Source organism: Colossoma macropomum, unplaced genomic scaffold, assembly GCF_904425465.1.
Source record: "Colossoma macropomum unplaced genomic scaffold, Colossoma_macropomum, whole genome shotgun sequence".
Taxonomy (NCBI): Eukaryota; Metazoa; Chordata; class Actinopteri; order Characiformes; family Serrasalmidae; genus Colossoma; species Colossoma macropomum.
This window is the reverse complement of record NW_023495515.1, coordinates 2,893,095-2,914,643: the sequence shown is the minus strand read 5'-3', so window position 1 is coordinate 2,914,643 and position 21,549 is coordinate 2,893,095. Positions and strand designations below refer to the sequence as shown.

The 21,549-nt window shown below is 41.4% G+C and overlaps 1 protein-coding gene across 1 annotated transcript in view; it reads left to right on the top strand.

Annotated features, from left to right (window-relative positions):
* Window positions 1-20,983, top strand: part of inppl1a (inositol polyphosphate phosphatase-like 1a) — a 74,771-nt gene extending 53,788 nt beyond the window's left edge. Inside the window, exons 14-27 of the mRNA XM_036562796.1 lie at window positions 162-258; window positions 1,280-1,418; window positions 2,912-3,011; window positions 4,060-4,148; window positions 7,328-7,409; window positions 9,211-9,300; window positions 9,453-9,566; window positions 11,741-11,917; window positions 13,092-13,247; window positions 14,808-14,889; window positions 15,373-15,486; window positions 17,069-17,873; window positions 18,266-18,402; window positions 19,846-20,983. Coding sequence (XP_036418689.1) covers window positions 162-258; window positions 1,280-1,418; window positions 2,912-3,011; window positions 4,060-4,148; window positions 7,328-7,409; window positions 9,211-9,300; window positions 9,453-9,566; window positions 11,741-11,917; window positions 13,092-13,247; window positions 14,808-14,889; window positions 15,373-15,486; window positions 17,069-17,873; window positions 18,266-18,402; window positions 19,846-19,942 — 2,279 coding nt within the window. The 3' untranslated portion in view covers window positions 19,943-20,983. The remainder of the gene's footprint in view (window positions 1-161; window positions 259-1,279; window positions 1,419-2,911; window positions 3,012-4,059; window positions 4,149-7,327; window positions 7,410-9,210; window positions 9,301-9,452; window positions 9,567-11,740; window positions 11,918-13,091; window positions 13,248-14,807; window positions 14,890-15,372; window positions 15,487-17,068; window positions 17,874-18,265; window positions 18,403-19,845) is intronic.
* Window positions 20,984-21,549: the final 566 nt, after the last annotated feature.

Here is a 21,549-nt window from a genome sequence, read left to right as displayed (position 1 = left end):
AGATGGCTGACCTGTTTTACCGATGAGTTTTACTGAGTTTATCTGCTTCTAGATCGGAGCCTGTCAGATGCTGTACCAGCCATCTTGTTTGTAACGCTGGCTTAACCACATCTTTAATTGCAGTTTGGCGGTTTTGTTGTTGACTTTGTTCTGTCTTTTAGGCAACAAAGGAGCCGTGGGCGTGTCCTTCATGTTTAATGGGACATCGTTTGGCTTTGTTAACTGTCACCTGACATCTGGAAATGAGAAAATCCATAGGTAAAATGAAATGGTGTGTGTGTGTGTATTTGTGTGTGTCTGTGTCAGTGTGTGTGCTTGTGTCTGTGTGGGTGTGTGTATTTGTGTGTGGATGTATGTGTGTGTTTTTGTGGCTGTCTAATCCGCTCGTACCAGCACAACACACACTTAACACACCACCACCACGTCAGTGTCACTGCAGTGCTGAGAATGATCCACCACCCAAATAGTACCTGCTCTGTGAGGGTCCATGGGGGTCCTGACCACTGAAGAACAGGGTAAAAGGGGGCTAACAAAGTATCAGAGAAACAGATGGACTACAGTCTGTAACTGTAGAACTACAAAGTGCACCTATATAGTAAGTGGAGCTGATAAAATGGACAGTGAGCGTAGAAACAAGGAGGTGGTCAGAATGTTATGCCTGATCAGTGTGTGTGTTTTCTTTATAATAATATGATGAAATATGGTTATATCACCTTCCCCTACACTCAATCAGTTCTACAAAGGGCCCAAATCCTCACTTTTTTGTAATAAAAGTAAATCACTGATAGTTTCAAAACATGCTGGTCCTTCCACATGTGTACAGTCCATATGTGAAACTAAATGACCGTTCACTGTTTTTGTGATACCACTGAAAAGTATTTACATCAACCTGCCTATTCATTCTACAGCAGCTTAGCCCCGCCCATCCATGCTGAAAGTATAAGGAGTGTTTCAGCCAGGACTGTTTTGTGAATGGGGCACATTACAGGTCAGCCAGTCAGAACAGAGCTCGTTTACATATATTGGTCTTGAAGGCGCAGCTGCATTCTAAGGGATAAACAGAGGTTGGAAAATAGCTTTGTAAAAATGAGTTACAGCTGTTTTTTGTTACATAAACCTGCACAGATATTATAAGTAGACCTCAGAGGACAAACTAAAATACAAGAATAATGTAAGATATGGACCTGTTAACAGCATGAAGTAAAGAAGTGAAAAATGAATTGGAAAAAAATCTATTAAATCTTTGCTTTATTTAATCTCTACTGTTTGACATCGACAGGCGGAATCAGAACTACTTGGATATCCTGCGGCAGCTCTCATTGGGCGATAAGCAGCTGAGCTCATTCGACATCTCTCTGCGCTTTACACACCTGTTTTGGTTTGGAGACCTCAACTACAGACTGGATATGGACATACAGGTACACTGACACACAACCTTTAGGCCCTGCCTTAGTAGCCTTTCGTCAGCAAAGAAATTTAAGTGTGAAATTCATCCGTACGGTTAAAAGGAAGTTGCTTTCATTCATATGTTTAAATGAAGTTCCTTTGCAAACAGTGGTAGTGAAATTTCACATGCCTAACTTAGCTTCAGGTTCAACTTTGGTGAACTGTAACAAGTGAACTAACAATCATCAGCGTAGTTGCTTTGGCTACAGAAGAGGTAGTTTTGCATATAGCAGTGAAATCTAAATGTAGGAGACTCTTGTTTTAGCGGTGTCGGAGCCTGACGGTTTAAAGCATTCTTTCTGGACCCAAAAGAGGCAAAGTAGAAACAATCTTAACAGATTTCTAAAACGGAGCACTTCACAAACTTAACATCAGTTTGTCTCAGAATATTTTGTCTTTTTGTCGTGAGGCACTCACACCAGACGAAAAGGTAAGAGAGTATAACACACATAACGAGTTTCGGCTACAAGTAAGAACTTAAACTCCTTGATATCCTCCGAGATCACACGTCACAAACAAAGATAAACTTACTAGACCAGACCTGTTTGTACTTTAGATTTCGACCGGAGGGCTAAAGATTCACTCTTCTCTCCGTTCAAACTACCAGATCATCTGCGCTGTCAGTGGCTTCCAGTCGAGCTCCTGACCTGAAAAAATGCTTTAGGTTGTGAATATTTGTCACAAGAGGCATATCAGGGTTAAAATCGTGCAAAGAACTGCGTAGTGTAGGCCCAGCTTAACAGTGCTCCTCTGCAGTATTTCGTCATTCTCACCACAGTTTCACTGGCCATAGGAAAAACGCCAGTCAGTGCTAAATTACTAAGATTTTTTTCTTTACCAATCTGCCGTTGAGTCACAAGCCATTATCAAACCAAACTGTAGTCAGTTTAAGTAACATGTTGTGCTACATGTACATTTTCTGGTACCTTCTACCGGTTTGAAATGATTGACCAGAGAGTAAACAATACATGTGTTTTTTTATTATTATTATTAAAATGTTGACAAACATTTATATATATATATATATATATATATGTGTGTGTGTGTGTGTGTGTGTGTGTGTGTGTGTTATTAACAAACACTTGGAATACCAAAGCAGCAGTCTCGCAACACCTTAACCAGCACCTGGGATACCAAAGAACCTTAGTTCTAAAAGAAATAAGTCAACTAACACACCTTTTAAAAATGCACTGGAGGAATTTAGGGCTGAGTTCTTTAGGAAAATCAGTGGGTGGAGTCTTGTTTGCAACGAACATAATCGTGTTCTCGTTACGTGACGACGTCTGGCCGTGCGAGGCTGTGATTTGCTTCGTTTAACAAGTTCAGGTTCATCATAAAGCACATGTGCTTACTCACATGGTTCAGTATGTATTGTGTTCAGTTGGATAAAGATTTGCATATGACTTAAAGTCTCTCTCTTTCTCTCTCTCTCTTTTCTGCCCCTTTCACTGACACACGCACGCAGGAAATCCTAAACTACATAAACAGGAAGGAGTTTGAGCCACTGCTGAAAGTGGACCAGCTAAATCTGGAGAGGGAGAAGAACAAGGTCTTCCTTCGCTTCGGTACGGTTTCAGTCCTAGCCTAGCTGTGTTTTTTAAAGGCGTGAGAGTGTGTATTATATACTCCTCACACACAGGTCTATGTGGTCATCTTTACTCAGCAGGCCTGAATCAAATGCAGATAATAATTAAATATTTGCTTTTGGACATGTAGCCGTAACGAGTGTGCCCTATTTTTAAATAAGCTTTGTGTCTCTGAAACCTGTTTAACTTGAGCAGGTGCACCTTCAGATCAGATTCTGGCCAAATATTTGAGAGCAGAATGAGATCTCACAAAACATTTAGAGCAGAGGAGAACGCTCAGGGCCTTGAAGGAAGGCCTAATAAAAAAAAATTTAATCCTAGTGGGAAAATTTTCCATCGGGCGGCTCGTGAATTTAACCCTGTTGTTTCCAACCAGAACTTAACAATGAAATGAATATTACAGCAAGAAATTTTAGAATTTACATAGAAATATGACAGTTATATTAAATATAAATTAATAAATTAAGTTAAATATGTTTTTGCATTTCAGTTGAGTCCTTAGGCCTTCTCTTCACACTTGGCTGAGCTTCCCAAAAGTGTTTTAACACAAAGATCATTCTCAAGTGGTAGTGCAAGCATAACACTGAACGCTCTCTCTCTACTCGTTTGGAAGGTCTTAACACTACAGCATTTCCACTGCAGGGCAGAACGGTTCTGAGCATGGATTGTAACTGCTCCAGTGGCATTTCCCCATGTGCACAGTTCCACAAGGAACACCTAAAAACCTGGGCTCAGCGTGGTTTTCACAACATGGGCTACATGCAAAGATTTTTCATTAAGGCAGGAATCTGATTGATTCATTCCGATTATAGATTAAGACTGTGTTTGTGCTCACTCTACTCAATACTCTGATGGAAATCTCTGTTTACATGCAAACTACAAGTAATCGGATCCAAAATGATGTGCATACATAGAGTACCGTTTAGTGTAGACGTTACCATGACAACCAGCATCAGTACCTCTACCCTGCTTCCTTGTTTCATCATGTCCATCATTTTTTTTTCCTCACTCTCTCTGCTTTGCTTAGCTGAGGAGGAGATCACGTATCCCCCCACCTACCGGTACGAGAGAGGCTCCCGGGACACATACGTCTGGCAGAAGCAGAAAGCCACAGGGGTAGGTCATTGGAGAGAGGGTGGTGTATGCACTGTACAGGTTCACTAAGTAAAACATTGAAGGCTCTGTAGCTTCTGGTAGGGATGGGAGAAGAAACGATGCACAGTGTTCTAGGTTTTGGGCCCACATATCGATTTTTTTCATTGTGTCATTCTTAATAATTTTAACCTGTTTAACCTGTTTGTAAAAGGGAATTCCACTCTAAAGACAGTCAGAGTGGTTTGATGTTTAATGTCATTTTAGAGGAAGTTACCAAGTTAGAACAATTCACAGTGGTGGTGATAGGAACCAGAGGTCTGAAGAGTTTAATGCCTTTCAAAGCTTCCTCATAGAAAGTTATCACATGAAATAATTACAAATACGCTGCCTCATGCCTTTGACATTGTTTTACTCTTGATTTTTTCAAATTCGTCAATAGTGGAGACGTACTCAAAGGCAAAATAGTCCCCAAAGAAAACTTTTTTTTTTCCCCAATCTGCCACTGTTACCATCATCAGCTTCTCTCTTAATCCACAAGATGGCTACTCACTACTGTTGTTAGGAGCAGTCAGGTAGTGTAGTGAATAACAGTACCCACGCACACAGGAGCAGGGTTCGAGCTCCATTCAGGCAGGAATCAGAAACACCACTGTAATGTACCAGTTTAACAATAAGACTCTTAAACATTATGTTCGCCTTGTAAGTAGCAGAGCACTGTTAAAAATGCATGTTTTAAATGAAAAATAGGGATGAATGAAGTGTTAATGTCATTAAGTAAAACAGTTTTTTCTCTCCTGGAGAAAGTGCCCCGGTTTCCCCTCAAGGGAAAAAATAAAATGTGACAAAAATATGCAGTATAATTTTGTCTTTGCTAATAATCACATTCCATCGTCATATTTAACAGACAGTGGGCCTCATCCACCAATATCTTCCTACGTTTTTAAATATCTTCCTACGTTTTTCTTAAATGTGATCTTGAGAAAGGTCCTAGGAAAATGTCTCCATCAGATTCATGACGTGTTCTTAAACCACACAGCTGTTCTCTTTGTGCTCTTTAGTGTGTGTAAGAACAAACCCCAAGTAAGAAAACACTGGTGAATGTCAAAATCTTTGTGAAAACTATGTAAGCGGTTTGGCGAATGAGGCCTGCTAACCTGATTTTTTAATTACCTCAGCGAAATAAAGCTGCTGAACTTTATAATAATAATAATATTAATGAAATCTATATTGTCATGTTTTTCTCTTGTTCAGACGTTGTACTTCTCTCTTTCTTTCTAGCTGTGTTTTCTAGTATCTGTCCCGGAGTAACCCTGTGGCCCACAGTTTAGTGTTTTCCTGCTGATTTAGTTTGTTGTTATCAATCCCTTCATGATCTTAAAGGAATAATTTGGTTTATGCATTTATGTTAAATGATCCACCAAGACATGTTTGGGGTCTCAAGTTTACTGCTTTAGTTTTGCACTGAGGCTACAAGGCTAATGTAGTGAACAAGTCATGAAAGCTTATTGCTCATTAATGAGCGTCGTACAAAGTGCATGTGTAAATTAAGTCATCTGTAATAGGGTTGCTTATGTAGTTCCTGACACTGTATGACATACTGTTGTCCAAAAGATGATAAAAAAAGTACATCATGCCACTAAAACAGTAGCCACAGCCACGTTGAAGTCCATATTTTTGTCCATTTCTTTGATAAAATTGGGCCTATTTATTAGAACTAGTTTTGGGAAACACCAGTAGAGAGGAAATGTGTAGTATCTGAGAGAGACTCATGGAAAAAGGTGTCTCCTTCTGGCTGAAAGGAAGTGAATCAGGCCTTAGTGTGAAACAGGAAGCTCAGTCACAGCATTCCTTTATCCTCCTTCCTTCTGCCTCTCTAATAATAACAACAATAATAATAAAACATTATCTTAGTATAGCACTTTTTCAAAGGGGAATCTTTATGACTAATTCAGAAATCCGAATCAGTTTCAAGAAATGTAGGTAATTTTTTTGTTTGGAGAAATAATGTGTGATATTTCAGGCATGCAGTTTTCACAGTCATAATTACAGTACATAAGCTTTCATTGCTTGTTAGCTACAGTTTTACGTCACATATTTGTGCAAATTTTTAATTACAGTTATTGATTTGCTGATTTATACATATTGGGAAAAAATATAAAATAGAGTGCATGCGTAAGTTTGGACACCCTTTCAGCTGATCCGCTGGTGGTTTTTGTTTGTTTGTTTTTGTTAGTTTAAGTATTAGAGCTGCTTTGATTCATTAGGCCTTAAACCCAGTCTGAGTGTAATACATTCTGTGAACTGATGAAGCAAAAATGTATCTCAGACACAAGTCAACAAAGGTATATTTGGAACAAAAAGGAGCAGCATTCAATGAAAAGAACACCTTGCCAACTGTTGAGCAAGGGGGTGAATCTGTTATTCTTTTGGGCACAAGAAATGTGTTACTAGAGGCAGGAAAGAATTCTACTAAATATCAACAAATCCTGGAAGCTGATGTCCCACATTCAGTAAAGAAGCTGAAGAAGAGGTTGGATATTGTAAGACAGTGATCCAAAATATAGATCAAAATTAACCCTGAACTTCTTCAAGAAACAAAAGATTAAGGTTCACCGTCCTCACACTTAAATATTGCTGTGCATGCAAGACAACCCATGAATATTACTGAAATAGACATGTTCTGCAAGGAAAAGTAAGAAAGTCCTGAAAAGCTGTCTAAAAGAAACGTTTGGAGGCCAAAAGAGTTCTTACCAAGTATTGACCTAAAGGGTGTACAAACTTATGCACATGCTGCGTTGTATGTTGTATGCTGTTTTGTATGTTTTTTCCTATATGTTGAAGTCACCCAGCAAAGAAATAATAAATGTCCAGTAAAATTAGCATAAATGTCATATTTGGGTTTGTTTCATGCGGAGGTGATGTTAACTACTTTTCATTTAGAAAATCGGCAAAATGTGTCATTTTAACAGGGGTGCCCAGACTTTTGCATGCAATAGTACATTAGCTTTTTAGCTAAATCACAATGCTAACAAAGCACACTTCAGACACACGTCTTGGCCAATCTGCTACCTTTGCGGTAAAATTAGGGTAAATTAATAGTTTTCTGCTAAACTGTTCTTCTAAAATGAACTGTGTAAACGATACAGCTGACAGAAGAAGGAAATTAAAACCCTCTCCTCTTTCTCACACTCTCTCGTCAGATGAGGACGAACGTGCCGTCGTGGTGTGACCGAATCCTATGGAAATCTTACCCAGAAACGCACATCGTCTGCAACTCCTACGGTAAAATGTCCTGACATAAACAGCAGCGCTTAACCAGAAACAAACTGCTTTATTCTGCATTGTTTTCTATTTACAGTAATATAAAGAGGTTGGTTGTAACTAGTGTCATTTACTGACTTAAACATACTGTGTTGCCAGTGTTTTTATACACTGCTAATGTCAACATCATACAAGTATGCTAGCAACGTCTTAGTAACTACCTGGGATACCATAGTCATGGCTTTGCAACACCTTAGCATCCACCTGGGATAGCATAGTAACAGCCTAATGATACCATAGCAATGGTCTTGTGACACTTTAACAACCACCTGGGATAACATAGCAATGGCCTGTGACATCTCAGGAACTATCTGTGTTACCATAGCACCAGCCTAGCAACTCCTTAGCAACCAGCTGGGATACCATAGCAACAGCCTAGTAACAGCATTGCAAGCTCCTGGCATACCACAACAGTGGACTGCCAACATCTTGAGAAACCACCTGGATACCATAGCATTGACCTAGCAACACATTAGAAACCAACGGGGATACCATAGCAACTGCCTAGCAATGCTTTAGAAACCACCAGAGATACCATAGCAACTGTCTAGCAACACTTTAGCAGCCACCTGAGATATCATAGCATTGGCCTAGTGCCACTTTAGAAACCACCTGGGATACCACAGCAATTGTCTAGCAACACTATTGTAAATTTCTGGTATACCATAGCAATGGACTACCGACATCTTAAGAACCACCTGGGACACCATAGCAATGCATAACAACACCTATCCAACGCCCTAACAACAAGCTGGAATACAACCTCGTAGTGACACCACAGCAACTATTTGGAATTACTGTATAAAGCCAATTATGTAATCAAAAACAATCAACAGTTGTTGATTTTTTTTACAAACATCAGATTTCTAGATTGTTTTTTTCATATTGGTTAAGCTCCTGTGATGCTTTGTGATTGGTTCACCCCTCACTTTACAACTATTTTTGTCCAAAAGTAAAGAATAGCAACAAAATTCAGTTGCTGCACTGATAGATCCCACACACTACTCAGCTACCAGGTAGTTTTTTGACCTGCTACTTTTCTCCTTACTTGACAATGTAGATTTACAGGGACAGTCCACGTTAATAAACACTTACAGTCTGTAAATGTACCAGCTTAGCCAACGTACTCTTCAGCTGTAGTCTCTGGGCAACATACAATACAAGACAACAAAATGCCAACCAATTTAAAGACTATAGGCAATTTTTTTTGTACTTCAGCACTCAGCATCCCGTCTCTGTGAGTTTGTGTGGTCTACCACTTTGTGGCTGAGCTGCTGTTGCTCCTAGACACTGCCACATCACAGTAATAGCGCTTACAGCCAACATGGGCGGCTCTAGCAGGGCTGAACTTTCACAAACTGACTTGTGGTGAAGGTGACATCCTATAACATCCTATGACAGTTTAAAGTCACTGAGTTCATCAGTATGACTCATTGTAATGCCTGTGGTTGTCTATGAAGTTTGCATGGCTATGTGCTTGATTTTATACACCTGTTGGCAATGGGTTTGGCTAAAACACAGGAACTCAGTTTGGAGAGGTGCCCCCATACTTCACCTCAGAGGCCCTATAAACTGAGGCTAACTTAAAATCTTTTCTGCAAAGTTGTGTTTGTTTTTTACTTGAGTTAGAAGTGTCATTTTCTTTTCTGCATATCTCTCTGACTTTTGAACTTTACCAAATGTAGAAACTCGTTAGCTCTAATATCAAGTAATTTTAGGTGAATGTACCATTAATTGAGCTTTTTCTTTTCCAATCTCTCAGGCTGCACGGATGATATTGTCACCAGTGACCACTCGCCTGTGTTCGCTACGTTTGAAGTGGGTGTCACGTCACAGTTCGTCTCCAAAAAGGGTACGATTAACTGACAAACATCTGCACGCATGTCATCTCCAATAAGAAACCTAAAACTACAATACAGAGACCTAATTTTCTCTCTCTCTCTCTCTCTCTCTCTCTCTCTCTCTCTCTCTCTCTCTCTCTCTCTCTCTCTCTCTCTCTCTCAGGTTTGCCGAAGTCGTCAGAGCAGGCGTATATAGAGTTTGAGAATATTGAAGCCATAGTTAAGACGGCCAGCAGAACCAAATTTTTCATAGAGTTCTACTCTACCTGCTTGGAAGGTAGGATGCTGGTCCTAATTAACTATATTGTTCTTCATTTTATATTATTTATTTTCTCTTTTATTCTTATTTTTATTATTCTTATTTTTCTGCCGGATTTTTGCCGTTCATCCTACAGAGTCCCATTCATTTTTGCCCCCAACAAAGCCCTAATCTTTTCCCTACAGTCACTCAGGGCAGATCCCCAAGCTCTGATCCAGAGCCATACTGACCTGCACTCCTCTGTGTGTTGTTTTTTCATCCCTCCTTCCTCCCATAGACTCCCATTCATTTTCAACAACACATAGCTACCACTTAGCGACCTCCTATGAACGACTTAAGAAACACCTCATACACCGTGGCAACGTCGTAGCAACATTTTAGCAGCCGCATGGGATACCATAACCACCACCCAGTAGTCCCCAAGCAACCATCTGGGATACCATAGCAGCTGCCTAGCAACACTGTAGCAATCACCTTGGATACCATGGCAACCACCTATCAACACCTTAGCAATTACCTGTGATACCATAGCTGCCACCTAGCAACACATTAGCAACCAACTGGGACATCATAGCAACCACCTAGTAACACCTTAGCAACCACCTTGGATACCATAGCAACCACCTAGCAACCTAGCAGGAAGTGGGAACCATTTAAACCATTCTGTGCAACCATTCTGCATTTCCTTCAGGAAACATTTAATTAACCAGTTTTTATTACAGTAAGAACCATCACAGTAAGATCCATCACAGTAAGAACCATCACAGTAAGATCCATCACAGTAAGAACTTCAAGCTTCATTTTACTTTCTGCATAAATGTAATAAAACTTTCAACATAAAATATGGATTTGCCTCACTTGGTATCAGCTGACTGACTCTTCAGTCTCATTGTTTCTGAGCTCACATTAGCTGACATTTAGTGTCACTAATATTTAGTGTCTGTTACTCTTGAAGACTTTAAACCGTTGCCTTTAAATTTCAAGCCACATGTCATCTACTGTGGCTTTTCGTGGTGTGGTTCTGGGTTTTTTTTTGGAGTTACTCTCCATCTGATCCACGGAATTTTTGTGCGATGTGGACACAAGCGGAGATTTGAGCGCCAAATGGCGAACCAGCTTCAGTGCATGAAATCAAGCGCTAGCCTGTAGCACCTCGTTTAATTTGATCTAATTCATGCTGATGTTTCAGTAAGGGGCCAATGGAACGACAGCATTCACTGTGAGCCAATGGCTGTGTTCGTAGGTGGAGATTGAGGTTGAACAGTGCAGTGAGTGCAGTGCCCCCCCTACTGACCGAACTTTATAGTGTCAAAATTAAGGAATAAAGAAAGGAGGAAGGAATAAAATGTGAAATAAACAATACATTGCAGTTTTTTTAATAGACATTAGAATTATGTGATTCGTGTAGTGTGATTTTCCTTCAATAACATATTTAAACATATTGCGTATTTTTGCAATATATGAAATGCTTCCGCACTAACTGGGATTTATATTGTTTATTTTGATATGCCAAAGATGAAATTGATGGACAACAAAATTGTATGTTCTCATTTTATGATTAGATTTGACTGTATTCATCTTCAAAGAAGCTTTGAGAAAAAAAATAGCCCAACCAAAACTTTGACTGTGAAGGAATCAGAATTTCCCATAAAACTTCATGAATGGTGTAGTATACTCAGTTATAAGAAATACAGGCCGTAAGTTTGTATGTGTGTCACTGATAATCTTGTAGCAAGATTAGACAATATTAAAATTACTGTACATTATCACTCGCTTATGCCAGTTTGTTTCTTGAGGCAATGGTTTGGCCAAATATCAAATATTCTCACCCCAAATGTAGTCGTCAGGCAAGACATGGTTGGTGTCTGACATCTACACTGGAACTATGAGGCTGTTGTAACATGGACAAAAGTACAGCTTAATGGCTTCAGTATTTCTGCTGCTACCCTTTTTAGCTATTCAGTGTCTTCAGTTTGTACTAGAACAATAAGGCTGATCTACTTCACAGCTAATGGAGGCTTGGTTATTCCAATATTTTAATTAGCAAATTGTCTCTTATTTCAAACTGTGCCACTGATGCTGTATGATATACTGTAATCTATTTAGTGCAAAACTAAAGAAGCCAGTGACCGAAACATCCCTGTAACTTGAAGGTTTGTGCTGAAACATTGTTCTCTCTCTCTGTCCTGTAGAGTTCAAGAAGAGCTATGAGAACGACACTCAGAGCAGTGATAATATAAACTTCCTGCGTGTGGGCTGGTCTTCGAAGCAGCTCACCACTCTGAAGCCCATCCTCTCCGATATAGAGTATCTTCAGGACCAGCATTTGCTGCTTACCGTCAAGTCTCTGGATGGATATGAGTCCTACGGTAAGTATGTGTGCGTGGGCATGCATATCATTCTGACTTGTGGTACGCCTGATGGCCTAGATCATGTCAAGCTCCAGTCTTCGAGGGCCGAAACACTGCAGACCTCGGCACACTGCCTCATTAAACACACCTGATTCAGCTCGTTAGCCAATCAGCAAGGCCTTCCTGAACTGAATTCAGAGGGTTAGATGAGGGTGAACGCTAATCTCTGCAGCACTTCGGCCCGGAAGGTCCCCAGTTTGACGTGCCTGGCCAAGATGATGAGGTAATGTAGATTTGGCCTCGGTGTGACTCAGATGATTGCACACCCTTCCTGTTCTTTGGAATCTCGTTTTCTTGCTCATTTGCCATGTGCATCCTGCCCCGGCAGGGAACTTGCACAGATTAGTCCTTTGCAATGGTTTCTTTACACACTCTTTTTTGTGCTTTATTGGGCAAAACAGATATTACTTCACCTGTTGTGCCAAACAAGGAATAGCGAGCCACCTTTGCTACATACAGCAAACAGTGAAATGTAATTTTACAGGCCAATTATAACGTAAAATATAATACAGAATGAGTGAGAAGGTAAAATAACAAGCAGCTGAAGAAGATATAAGAATGGCTTCAGAGCTTGCTTTTCAGAAATTAAGAAGGCTGATCCAGGAAGCATTGTAACTGTGGTGTGATGTCGCTCAAGTAGCCGGCCTGGGAAGTATCATAGGTAATGTAGCATCGCTCAAGCAGCCCACCCAAGAAGCCACATAGCTGCAGTGTAGCATCACTCAAACAACCAGCCCAAGAAACCACTCAGCTGCAGTGCAGCATCACTCAAGTGGCTGGCCCAAGAAGCCTTATAGCTGCAGTGCAGCATTGCTCAAGCGGCCTTCCCAGGAAGCCATATTGCTGTGGTGTCATGTCGCCCAAGCGGCTGGCACGGAAAGCCTCGTAGGTGCTGTGAACCATCTCTCAAGCAGCAGCCCAGGAAGCCACATAGCTGCAGTGTAGCGTTACTCAACTGGCCCACCAAGAAACGGCTGTCATGCAGCCAGCCTGGGAAGCCACATAGCTGCTGTGTAGCATTGCTGTTTGGTCAGACACAGAGCTAATTATATCAAACCAGATTTTGTCGAATTGGTTTAAAACCACTATCAGAGAACTTCTGTGTGAATGACCTTTGTTTGTCTGTGTGTAGGAGAATGTGTGCTGGCCTTGAAGTCAATGATTGGGAGCACAGCGCAGCAGTTTCACACGTACCTGTCTCACCGGGGAGAAGAAACGGGGAACATCCGCGGCTCCATGAGAGTCCGAGTGCCCTCAGAGAGAATGGGAACCAGAGAGAGGCTCTATGGTGTGTGTGTGTGTGTGTGTGTTTAACAGACTTGTGTGTGTGTGTGTGTTTAACAGACTTGTGTGTGTGTGTTGTGTATGAGTTACTTGAAAGAAGAACAGCTGAGTATTTTTTCCCCCATTAATGAATTTATTGGCCATGTATGAAGAATTTGTCCATGTATGCACCATATAAAACACTAATATTGAGCAAATAAATACAGATAGATGCAGTGCACAACCACAAAGGGGATCCCAAAATATACAGTTTTATGAAAATCTCAGACAGCTAAGACTTTTTTAAACAAAAAAATCCTAAAATAGTAATAAATTGTTTGAGCGATCTGTGAGGTTAAAAAGCAAGTCACTAAAATTGCTACTGTTAAACGGCAAATGAGGCTAGTAAAAAAATGGCAGTAACATTAAACAATAAATGAGGCAAGTAACAACATTGAGGCAGTAATGTTAAACAGTAAATGAAACCAGTAACAAAAAACACTGCGGTAAAATGATGAAAGGGGCAAGAAACAAAAGTGAGGCCGTAACATTAAACGATAAATAAGGTGAGTAACAAAAATATGGCAGTAATGTTATACAATAAACAAGGCAAGCAACAAAAGTGAGGCGGTAACATTAAACGAGGCAAGTTACAAAAATGATGTAGTTATTTTAAACAATAAATGAGGCATGTAACAAAAATGAAGCAGCAATGTTAAATGATAAATGAGGCAGTAACTTTGAAACAAAAAATGAGGCAGTAACGTTAAACGATAAATGAGGCAAGTTACACAAATGATGCAATAATGTTAAACAGTAAATGAGGTAAGTAACAAAAACGGGCAGTAACGTTAAACAGTAAATGAGGCAAGTGACAAAATTGAGGCAGTAACATTAAACGATAAATGTGGCAAATAACAAGAACGCGACAGTAACGTTAATTGGTGAATGAGGCAAGTAGCAAAAATGAGGCAGTAACATTAAACAATAACTGAGGCAGTAACATTTAATTGATTAATGAGACAAGTAGCAAAAATGAGGCAGTAACCTTAAACAATAAAGGAGGCAGTAATGTTAAATGATGCATGAAGCAAGTAGTAAAAATTGAGGTGTAACATTAAACAATAAATGAGGTAACAAAAATGACTACCATTAAATGATAAGAGGTAAGAAAAATTAAGACAGTCACATTAAACGATACATGAGTGAGGCGAGGAACAAGTTTTTATGTAAAATACTATGTAGATTAAATACAGATAAATAATGTAAAATGTAACAAAAGAGTTTCCTAAAAAGTTACGAATATGGAAAGAAGAACAAAGATCTGTTAGATTCCATCAGCAGCTCCTGGTTTGATTTAATGGAGGACTGATTAGGTGAATTAGGTGTTGGATGGTAATCATAAATGCTGGATTTGAAATGGTTAATAACTGAAATTAAGTCTTCACACACATCAAATCACAAAGTGTCATTTATGTCATTTCTTTGTGTCAAACAAATAAAGCTTTGTTTATCATTTTCTCAGATGCCTAAACCTTTTGAACACTACTGTATGTATTAACTTCATCCGCCTGTGTGCTTCCAGAGTGGATCAGTGTGGATAAGGACGAGACTGGAGGTCCCAAAGGGAAAACTATGCCCCCTAGAGCCGGACATGATTACGTCAAGTGAGATGCACATTCACACGCACTGCTGGAAAGATTCTGAGTGCGGTTTGCACTTCGTCAGCAGCAGCTCTTGATGGCCAGATGAGATACATAACATAATATTTGACACTGGTGGTTAATTTGCTGTTGATATGATCTTCCTGTTAAGAGATAATAATGACTGAATTAAGTGTATTATTGTGAGTTCAGCAGTATAGAGATCATTTTGAATAACATCAAGGCTGTAATGTCTTGTGTAATGTCAGGTAGTGTGAGCATTATAGCGATTGTGAGTCGTGTAGTGTCCAGTAGACATTAGAGTGAAGTAACTGTTTTTGTTGCACAGGAACTTGTGGTTGTTGTAGAGATAAAGGTACAGCGCAAAAAAAAGTCCTGTTATCAGATGTAACTACACTGCTAGAACTAAACAGATTGCATGCTTAGAAGTAACTGTTGTTGTATAAAAAAATTAGTACTGATGATGATGATGCGGTGTTCCCACAGGCCCTCTCTGAACAGAAAGGAGCTGAGTAAAGTTTCAGAGGAGGGAGAGAGAAACGCTTCAGGACGATCTGCGTTCACACACGGCTCCACCAAAGAAGATAATACACAGACGAGGTACATGATGTCCTCTTTGGTGTGATCTAAAGACGAGAAATTTGCACACACGCCCACACATACACTATGTGGCCTAAAGTATGTGGATACCTCTCCTAATTATTGACTTGCTGATCCATAGCTAACAGGTGTATAAAATCAAGCACATAGCCATGCAATCTCATAGACATGCACTGGCAGTAGAATGAGTCATACTGATGAGCTTAGTGACTTTATAAACGTAGGACTGTCATAGGATGCCGCCTGTACCACTAGTCAGTTTGTGAAATTTCTGCCCTGCTCAACTGTAAGTGCTATTATCGTGAAATAGAAGCGTCTAGGAGCTTTGACACATGTTCGCTGGAGTGATTAATCATGTTTCTGGCAGTCTGATGAACGAGTCTGGGTTTGGTGGATGCCAAGATAACACTACCTACCAGAATGCATAATGCCAACAGTAAGGTTTGGTAGAGGAATGATAATGGGCTGGGGCTGTTTTTCAGGGTTTTGGCTCGACCCCTTAGTTCCAGTGAAAGGTGATGTTAACGTTACAATATACACAGACATTTCAGACTTCCAACTTCCAATATGCTTCCAACTCTGTAGCACAACTTTGAGGAAGTATAATATTAATGTATTTGTTAATATTAAGTGAAAGAGCAGCGTTCCTTACCTGATTCCTGTAGTCATGTGAGCATGGGACAATGCACCTTCTTCAGGGGGCTTGAAGGATCCACAGCCGTCCTCGGTGGGGGGCTAGTTTAAAACCTGCGAGGAGAAAAAACAGGAGTTAAGACTAATTCTGTCTAATTATACTTACTTGAGTACATGTCTGAATTATTTGTGATCATCATTGCACAGATTATATTTAATTATTTTCAAATGGTTTGACCCTGACCTGATGAGAGAGGGGCTACAAGCTTATCCCAGCAGTCGTTGGGTGGAAGGCAGGATGCATCCTGGACAGTCTGCCAGTCTTTTGCAGGGCAGACACACAGATGTACATTCACACATATTCAGTCACATCTAGGGGCAATTTAGCGTGTCCAGTTGGCCTGACAGCATGTCTTTGTTATTGCACTGTGGGAGGAAACCCACGCAGACACGGGGAGAACATGCCTCCACACAGAAAGGACCCTGGTCACCCGGCTGGGGAACCGAGCTCAGGCCTTTCTTGCTGTGAGGCCACAGCGATACCCACTGCGCCACCATGCCGCCCCAAATATATTCATATTGTTGCCTATTTTTGTTTACTTGAACACTTATTAAAGAAGTGCATTGGGAACTTGCCTTGTGCGCACAGCGTTCTCTTTGTAGGGAACCCACTGTCTTGAAACCTCAAAGCCATTCCACCAAAACTCCATATTAATGCTCGTGGTTTTGGAAAGGGACATGCAAGAAGCTCATATAGTTATGATGGTCCACTGTGTACACACTTTTTGCCATATAGTGTATAATCAGTATCTTAAGAAATAAGGAACCCTTTGCTATAATGTGCTGTTTTTCATATACAGACTCTTGATGCTGTTTATTTGTAATTTATTTTCACAGTTGTTCTGTTATTTATGGCAGTTTTTCATTTGTTTGTGTGACTGGTTGGTAGGTTGAAGCAGGACTCCAGCGATGGAGACGCCTCCACTTGCAAAAACAGTTTCAACAACCCTGCCTACTACATCCTGGAGGGCGTTCCGAACCAGTCAGCCGCCCTGGCCACAGACCTGCTCCCAGGCTCCGCTCACCCTCCTACGGCAGGGAAATCGGGACCACCTGCTAGCGCAGCAACGAAGGGCAAGCCCCCGAGTGGAAGCTCCATCCAGACGCGCAGACAGACAGGCGGACGGCCCGTGCGACCAATCAGTGAGGAAATGTCATCCGAGGATGATGTAAACCCAGGGGTACATGCTGCCGGCTCATTGAACCGCCCGCCCCCCGACTTCCCACCCCCTCCGCTCCCCAAAGGCGCCCTTGAGTTGTCCGATGCCTCCTTTTTCCCACCTACAAAAGAGAGCAAACCTCGACTGCACCCAGACTTGGCAGACATCAAGATCCCACCGCCAGCGGCCGTCACCTCCAAACCTCTCTCTTCCCCCAGCTTTGCCCCGCCCCCAGGAGGAGGTGGAGCCTTCTGCCTGGACCCTCAGCCATCCATATTGAACCCAGGCCCCTCCCCTTTCAGACGAGGGGGCAGTGCTTCAGGAGTGGACGATCAGTCGTGCTCTGTGCTGCATTTGGCCAAGAAGCTGAGTGAGGTGGAGTATCCAGCTGGGCAGGAGCGGGGGCCTGGAGGAGCGATGCTGAAAGGAGGCGCCACCTCCCACCTACGAGGAATGGGCCTGGGGGAAGCGAGCCGCACTTTCCCTCCTCGGTCCATCCAGGAGGAAAGCATCGCAGAGGACCTGCCAGAGGAGGTGAGGAAGAAGGGAAAAAGTTATTTCTGTGATTGATGAACGTATCAAGAATTATTTGATTAACTAATTTAACTTTTATAATTCAACAGTTACACTGTAATTTAAAGTTCCAACATCTTTTATTGTGCAGTGAACCCATGTTGCCCCCTACAGCTCTTGTAATGTATTGCAGATCTGTGAGAATAGCCACATGTATCATATGAATACTATAGAGCGTTACTGCAGAGCTCTTTTTACTATAAACAATGCATAGACAATAAAAATTAACATCAAAGTCTCTGAAGGGAACACTACCTAAAATTTCAACATGCAGTTTATTTCACCATCATCAACACTACGTATAAAAACTCTGAAGACGGGTTGGTTCACTCTGCCTCACTGTTTTTCTGTAGGGCATGTGGCAGGGTGGCAGCAGTAGCAGCAGCCTCTCTGTGGAGTCCAGTGTTGGTGAGTGGCTGCAGAGGCTGGGGCTTGAGCGTTATGAGGAGGGGCTGCTACGGAACGGCTGGGACGACCTCGAGTTCCTCAGGTAAGGCACCTTTCACTTGCACGTTACTACATCCACCAGTCCTTCATCCCTATGTGACATGCCATGGTTAGATTTAGCTTTTAAATCAGGTCCTCTGCCATTTCACTGAGATCCTGAACCACCACTTTAAAGAAGAAATCCAGGTGCTAGTTTCCCAGGCATGGATTAAAAGGGGCACTCTGGCCAAAATGAGAAACATAACCACTGCTGTGTCTGTGGCACCTCCCACAGCGGTGCCACATTAGTCTCTAGAGTGAGATTTTCTGTTTTAAAAACTAGGAACACCCCCTCCTGATGAAGTATCTAAAGGTGGGAGGAAAACAGGCACTCACTAGCTGGCTAATGCAGAAGAAAGCCAGATAGCTAACATTACTGCTAGGCAGCCGAATATCACACGTCTGTACTTCTTATCCTCTATTTGCATTTCTTTATCGCAGTGAGGGAATTCCAAATTACTGTGTGATGTATTTGTTCAGTGCATGCTGGGTATTGTAGTGAGGGAGCAGTGATGGAGGAAAACGCAAAACCAATACAAAACAGTGAGTTCTGTCAAAGGAAGGCTGAAAGTTGGTGCTGTGCTACAGAAAATTACACAACATAACTAAAAATACTAGTTTTACACCGGAATGCCTCTTTAATCCTAGTCTTGAACTAAATTTCAATGCCACTGATGAACCACCCCTGAAAATCAAAATGGGAAATCTAGGCTTAGGATTGAAAAGTCACCATTTTGCAGTGAAATGGGCTTAAATAGAAATATCATGTGTACACAGTTTTCCCTTTAGGCAAAATGTTTTCGATCAGCCAAGACCTGTTTAGTGTCTGTTGTTTTCTTCTTTGGATTTGACCTGGAGCTTAGAGGTTAATGTAGCTGACAAGTAGTAGAAGTGAATTCTCCAGTTAGCATCATACTTCACACACTTGCCTCAAACTGTGTTGAGTTGTTAAGTGGTTACTCTGCCTGTAGCTCATTGTCAGAAACCACATAAGCAAGTTTGAGGGTTGACATTGTGTGAGGCAAGTTTATGATGATCTAGTTATGTCAGTTGTTGAAGTGCTGAAGACAGCGGCTGTGTGTACGGTCAGCCTCGAGGTCTTCACCATAAAGCAAAGCAAAAGCAGACTGGGTATCGTAGTGAGAAAACATTGATGACCAAGTGAGAAAACATTGAAACGTAAGTATAATACAACCACTTGGAATAGCATAGCAACGGCCTAGCAGCACGATAGCAGCCAATCATGAATTCTGTGAACTGACGAAGCTGAAGGATGCAATGCTGTGCTGCACAATACTGCAGTGACATGACAGATAACTCTGGCTTCTGGCCGAAATGCCTCTTTAGGGGACCCTGATGTTCTCACACTGATGTTTTATCTTCTCTCTTGTCCTGTTCTCCATACTGTCATTACTGTTTATGATTTATGAAAAACATTTCTTTGCAGTGATATCACAGAGGAGGACCTGGAGGAGGCGGGAGTGCTAGACCCCGCCCACAAGAAGATCTTATTGGCCAGCCTAAGACAACAGCAGCAGAAGTGAGCTGAGCCAAGCCCATCTGGTCCAAACTGGACCACCCCAGTCCAAACTGTGCCTTCTCAGAAAATCTTGCACTGCTAATTGGAGTTGTAAGTTATCCTTGTCCTTCAGCGGGTCGGCGGAGTCGCTGACGTTTTAAAACAGGTTAAAAAAAGAAAACAAGAAGCACTCCGTCGCTACAGGCCTCTCCTCACGTCCTGAGAAAACGCCTGCGAGGAAGAGAGACCGTCAGCGCGTGCCTGAGAACTTCACGTACACGGGCTTCATTCACATTCCTTGCCTTTTTCTCCGGCAGGCAGTTGGCTCAGTTAGTTTGTTATTAGCGTTATGTTAATTATTGATAACATGCATGTTTTAGTCTTTTTTAAAAGGGAAGTAAGAATAAGAATGGAATAAGCCAAAATCAGTGCAGACTGGTTAGAACTAGTTTATGAACTTTCAGAAAGTCATTATGTGTGTGTGAGCTTGTATGACAGACAGTGAGTGTGTGTGTGGACACCAGGGACACTCGCGTCGTTTTATTCATGATTTTTCATCGTCTTTCCGTACAGTACTGAGTCAGAGACTACACTTCATTTATTTATGTTCATTCCCAGTCAGATCAGCCATCAAGTACACATCAGTTATTTTTCAGCACCAGGAAAAAAGCAGGTAAATGGAAAATTGCACAGAAGCCTCAACAAGTTTGTATTTAGTGTGTCCGATTTTGCCTTAATTACAGTTTCCATTCTTTTTCTCAGACTTGCTTTGTTTTTCATAGAAACTATTCTTTTCAAAGTTCAGTCTTAGAAGTTGGTTTTGCATTTTCTGCTTCCAAGTAACCACAAACACATTCAGTGATGGGGCGGTCTGGCCACTGGGGTGGTCAGTCCATCGTTCTGAGAACACTAGCAGTTTCTTTGCGTCTTCTTTTGTGTCGGTTTTCTCAGTGAGGCTCTTCTTGATCAGCTACACATCCTTTCAGACCCACAGCGCTGAGTCGTCTTCTCACAGTGGAAGGATGGACAGAAACACCTGTGGATGTTTTCAGATCTGATCAGCTTGATTTTCTCCTCTCTCTCAGAGATGAAAGCTTTAAGTGCTGTTTATCTGATGGGGGCAGTTTTGGGGTCGACGAGCTCTTCCAGGTGGTTGTTAGGAGTCTGACTATCTCCTCAGAAATATCTCCTGAAAAATGAAGAACTTGATGGGTGCTTTGACAAGGAATGAAATAAATGAGGGGTACTCTCTTGGTTCTGCACAGTACTGTATATGGGACGGTTGGGAGGCTTCCAGAACGTTCTCCCCAAATTACACCAGGCACAAATGCTCATGTTTGGTATGTTAATGCTTTTTTTCCAATTGCTGAACATTTGGGCCTTTTTTCTGCCACATCCATCTCAAAACCTGATGTAGCTTCATTACTCCACAGTTGCTGCCACATCAAAACCCTGTAACTCATTTATTTGTTCATTTATTACACCATTTACTTTGAGTCAAGATTGTGTGTGTGATGAAACGGTCCAAAATTACTAAGAAAAGGTCGTTTCGTTGTCCTTTGTGGAGAGAATTGGTTTTGCTACAGCCACGAAGTCTTTCACTTTACAGCTACGTTGAGACTGACGCTGCTG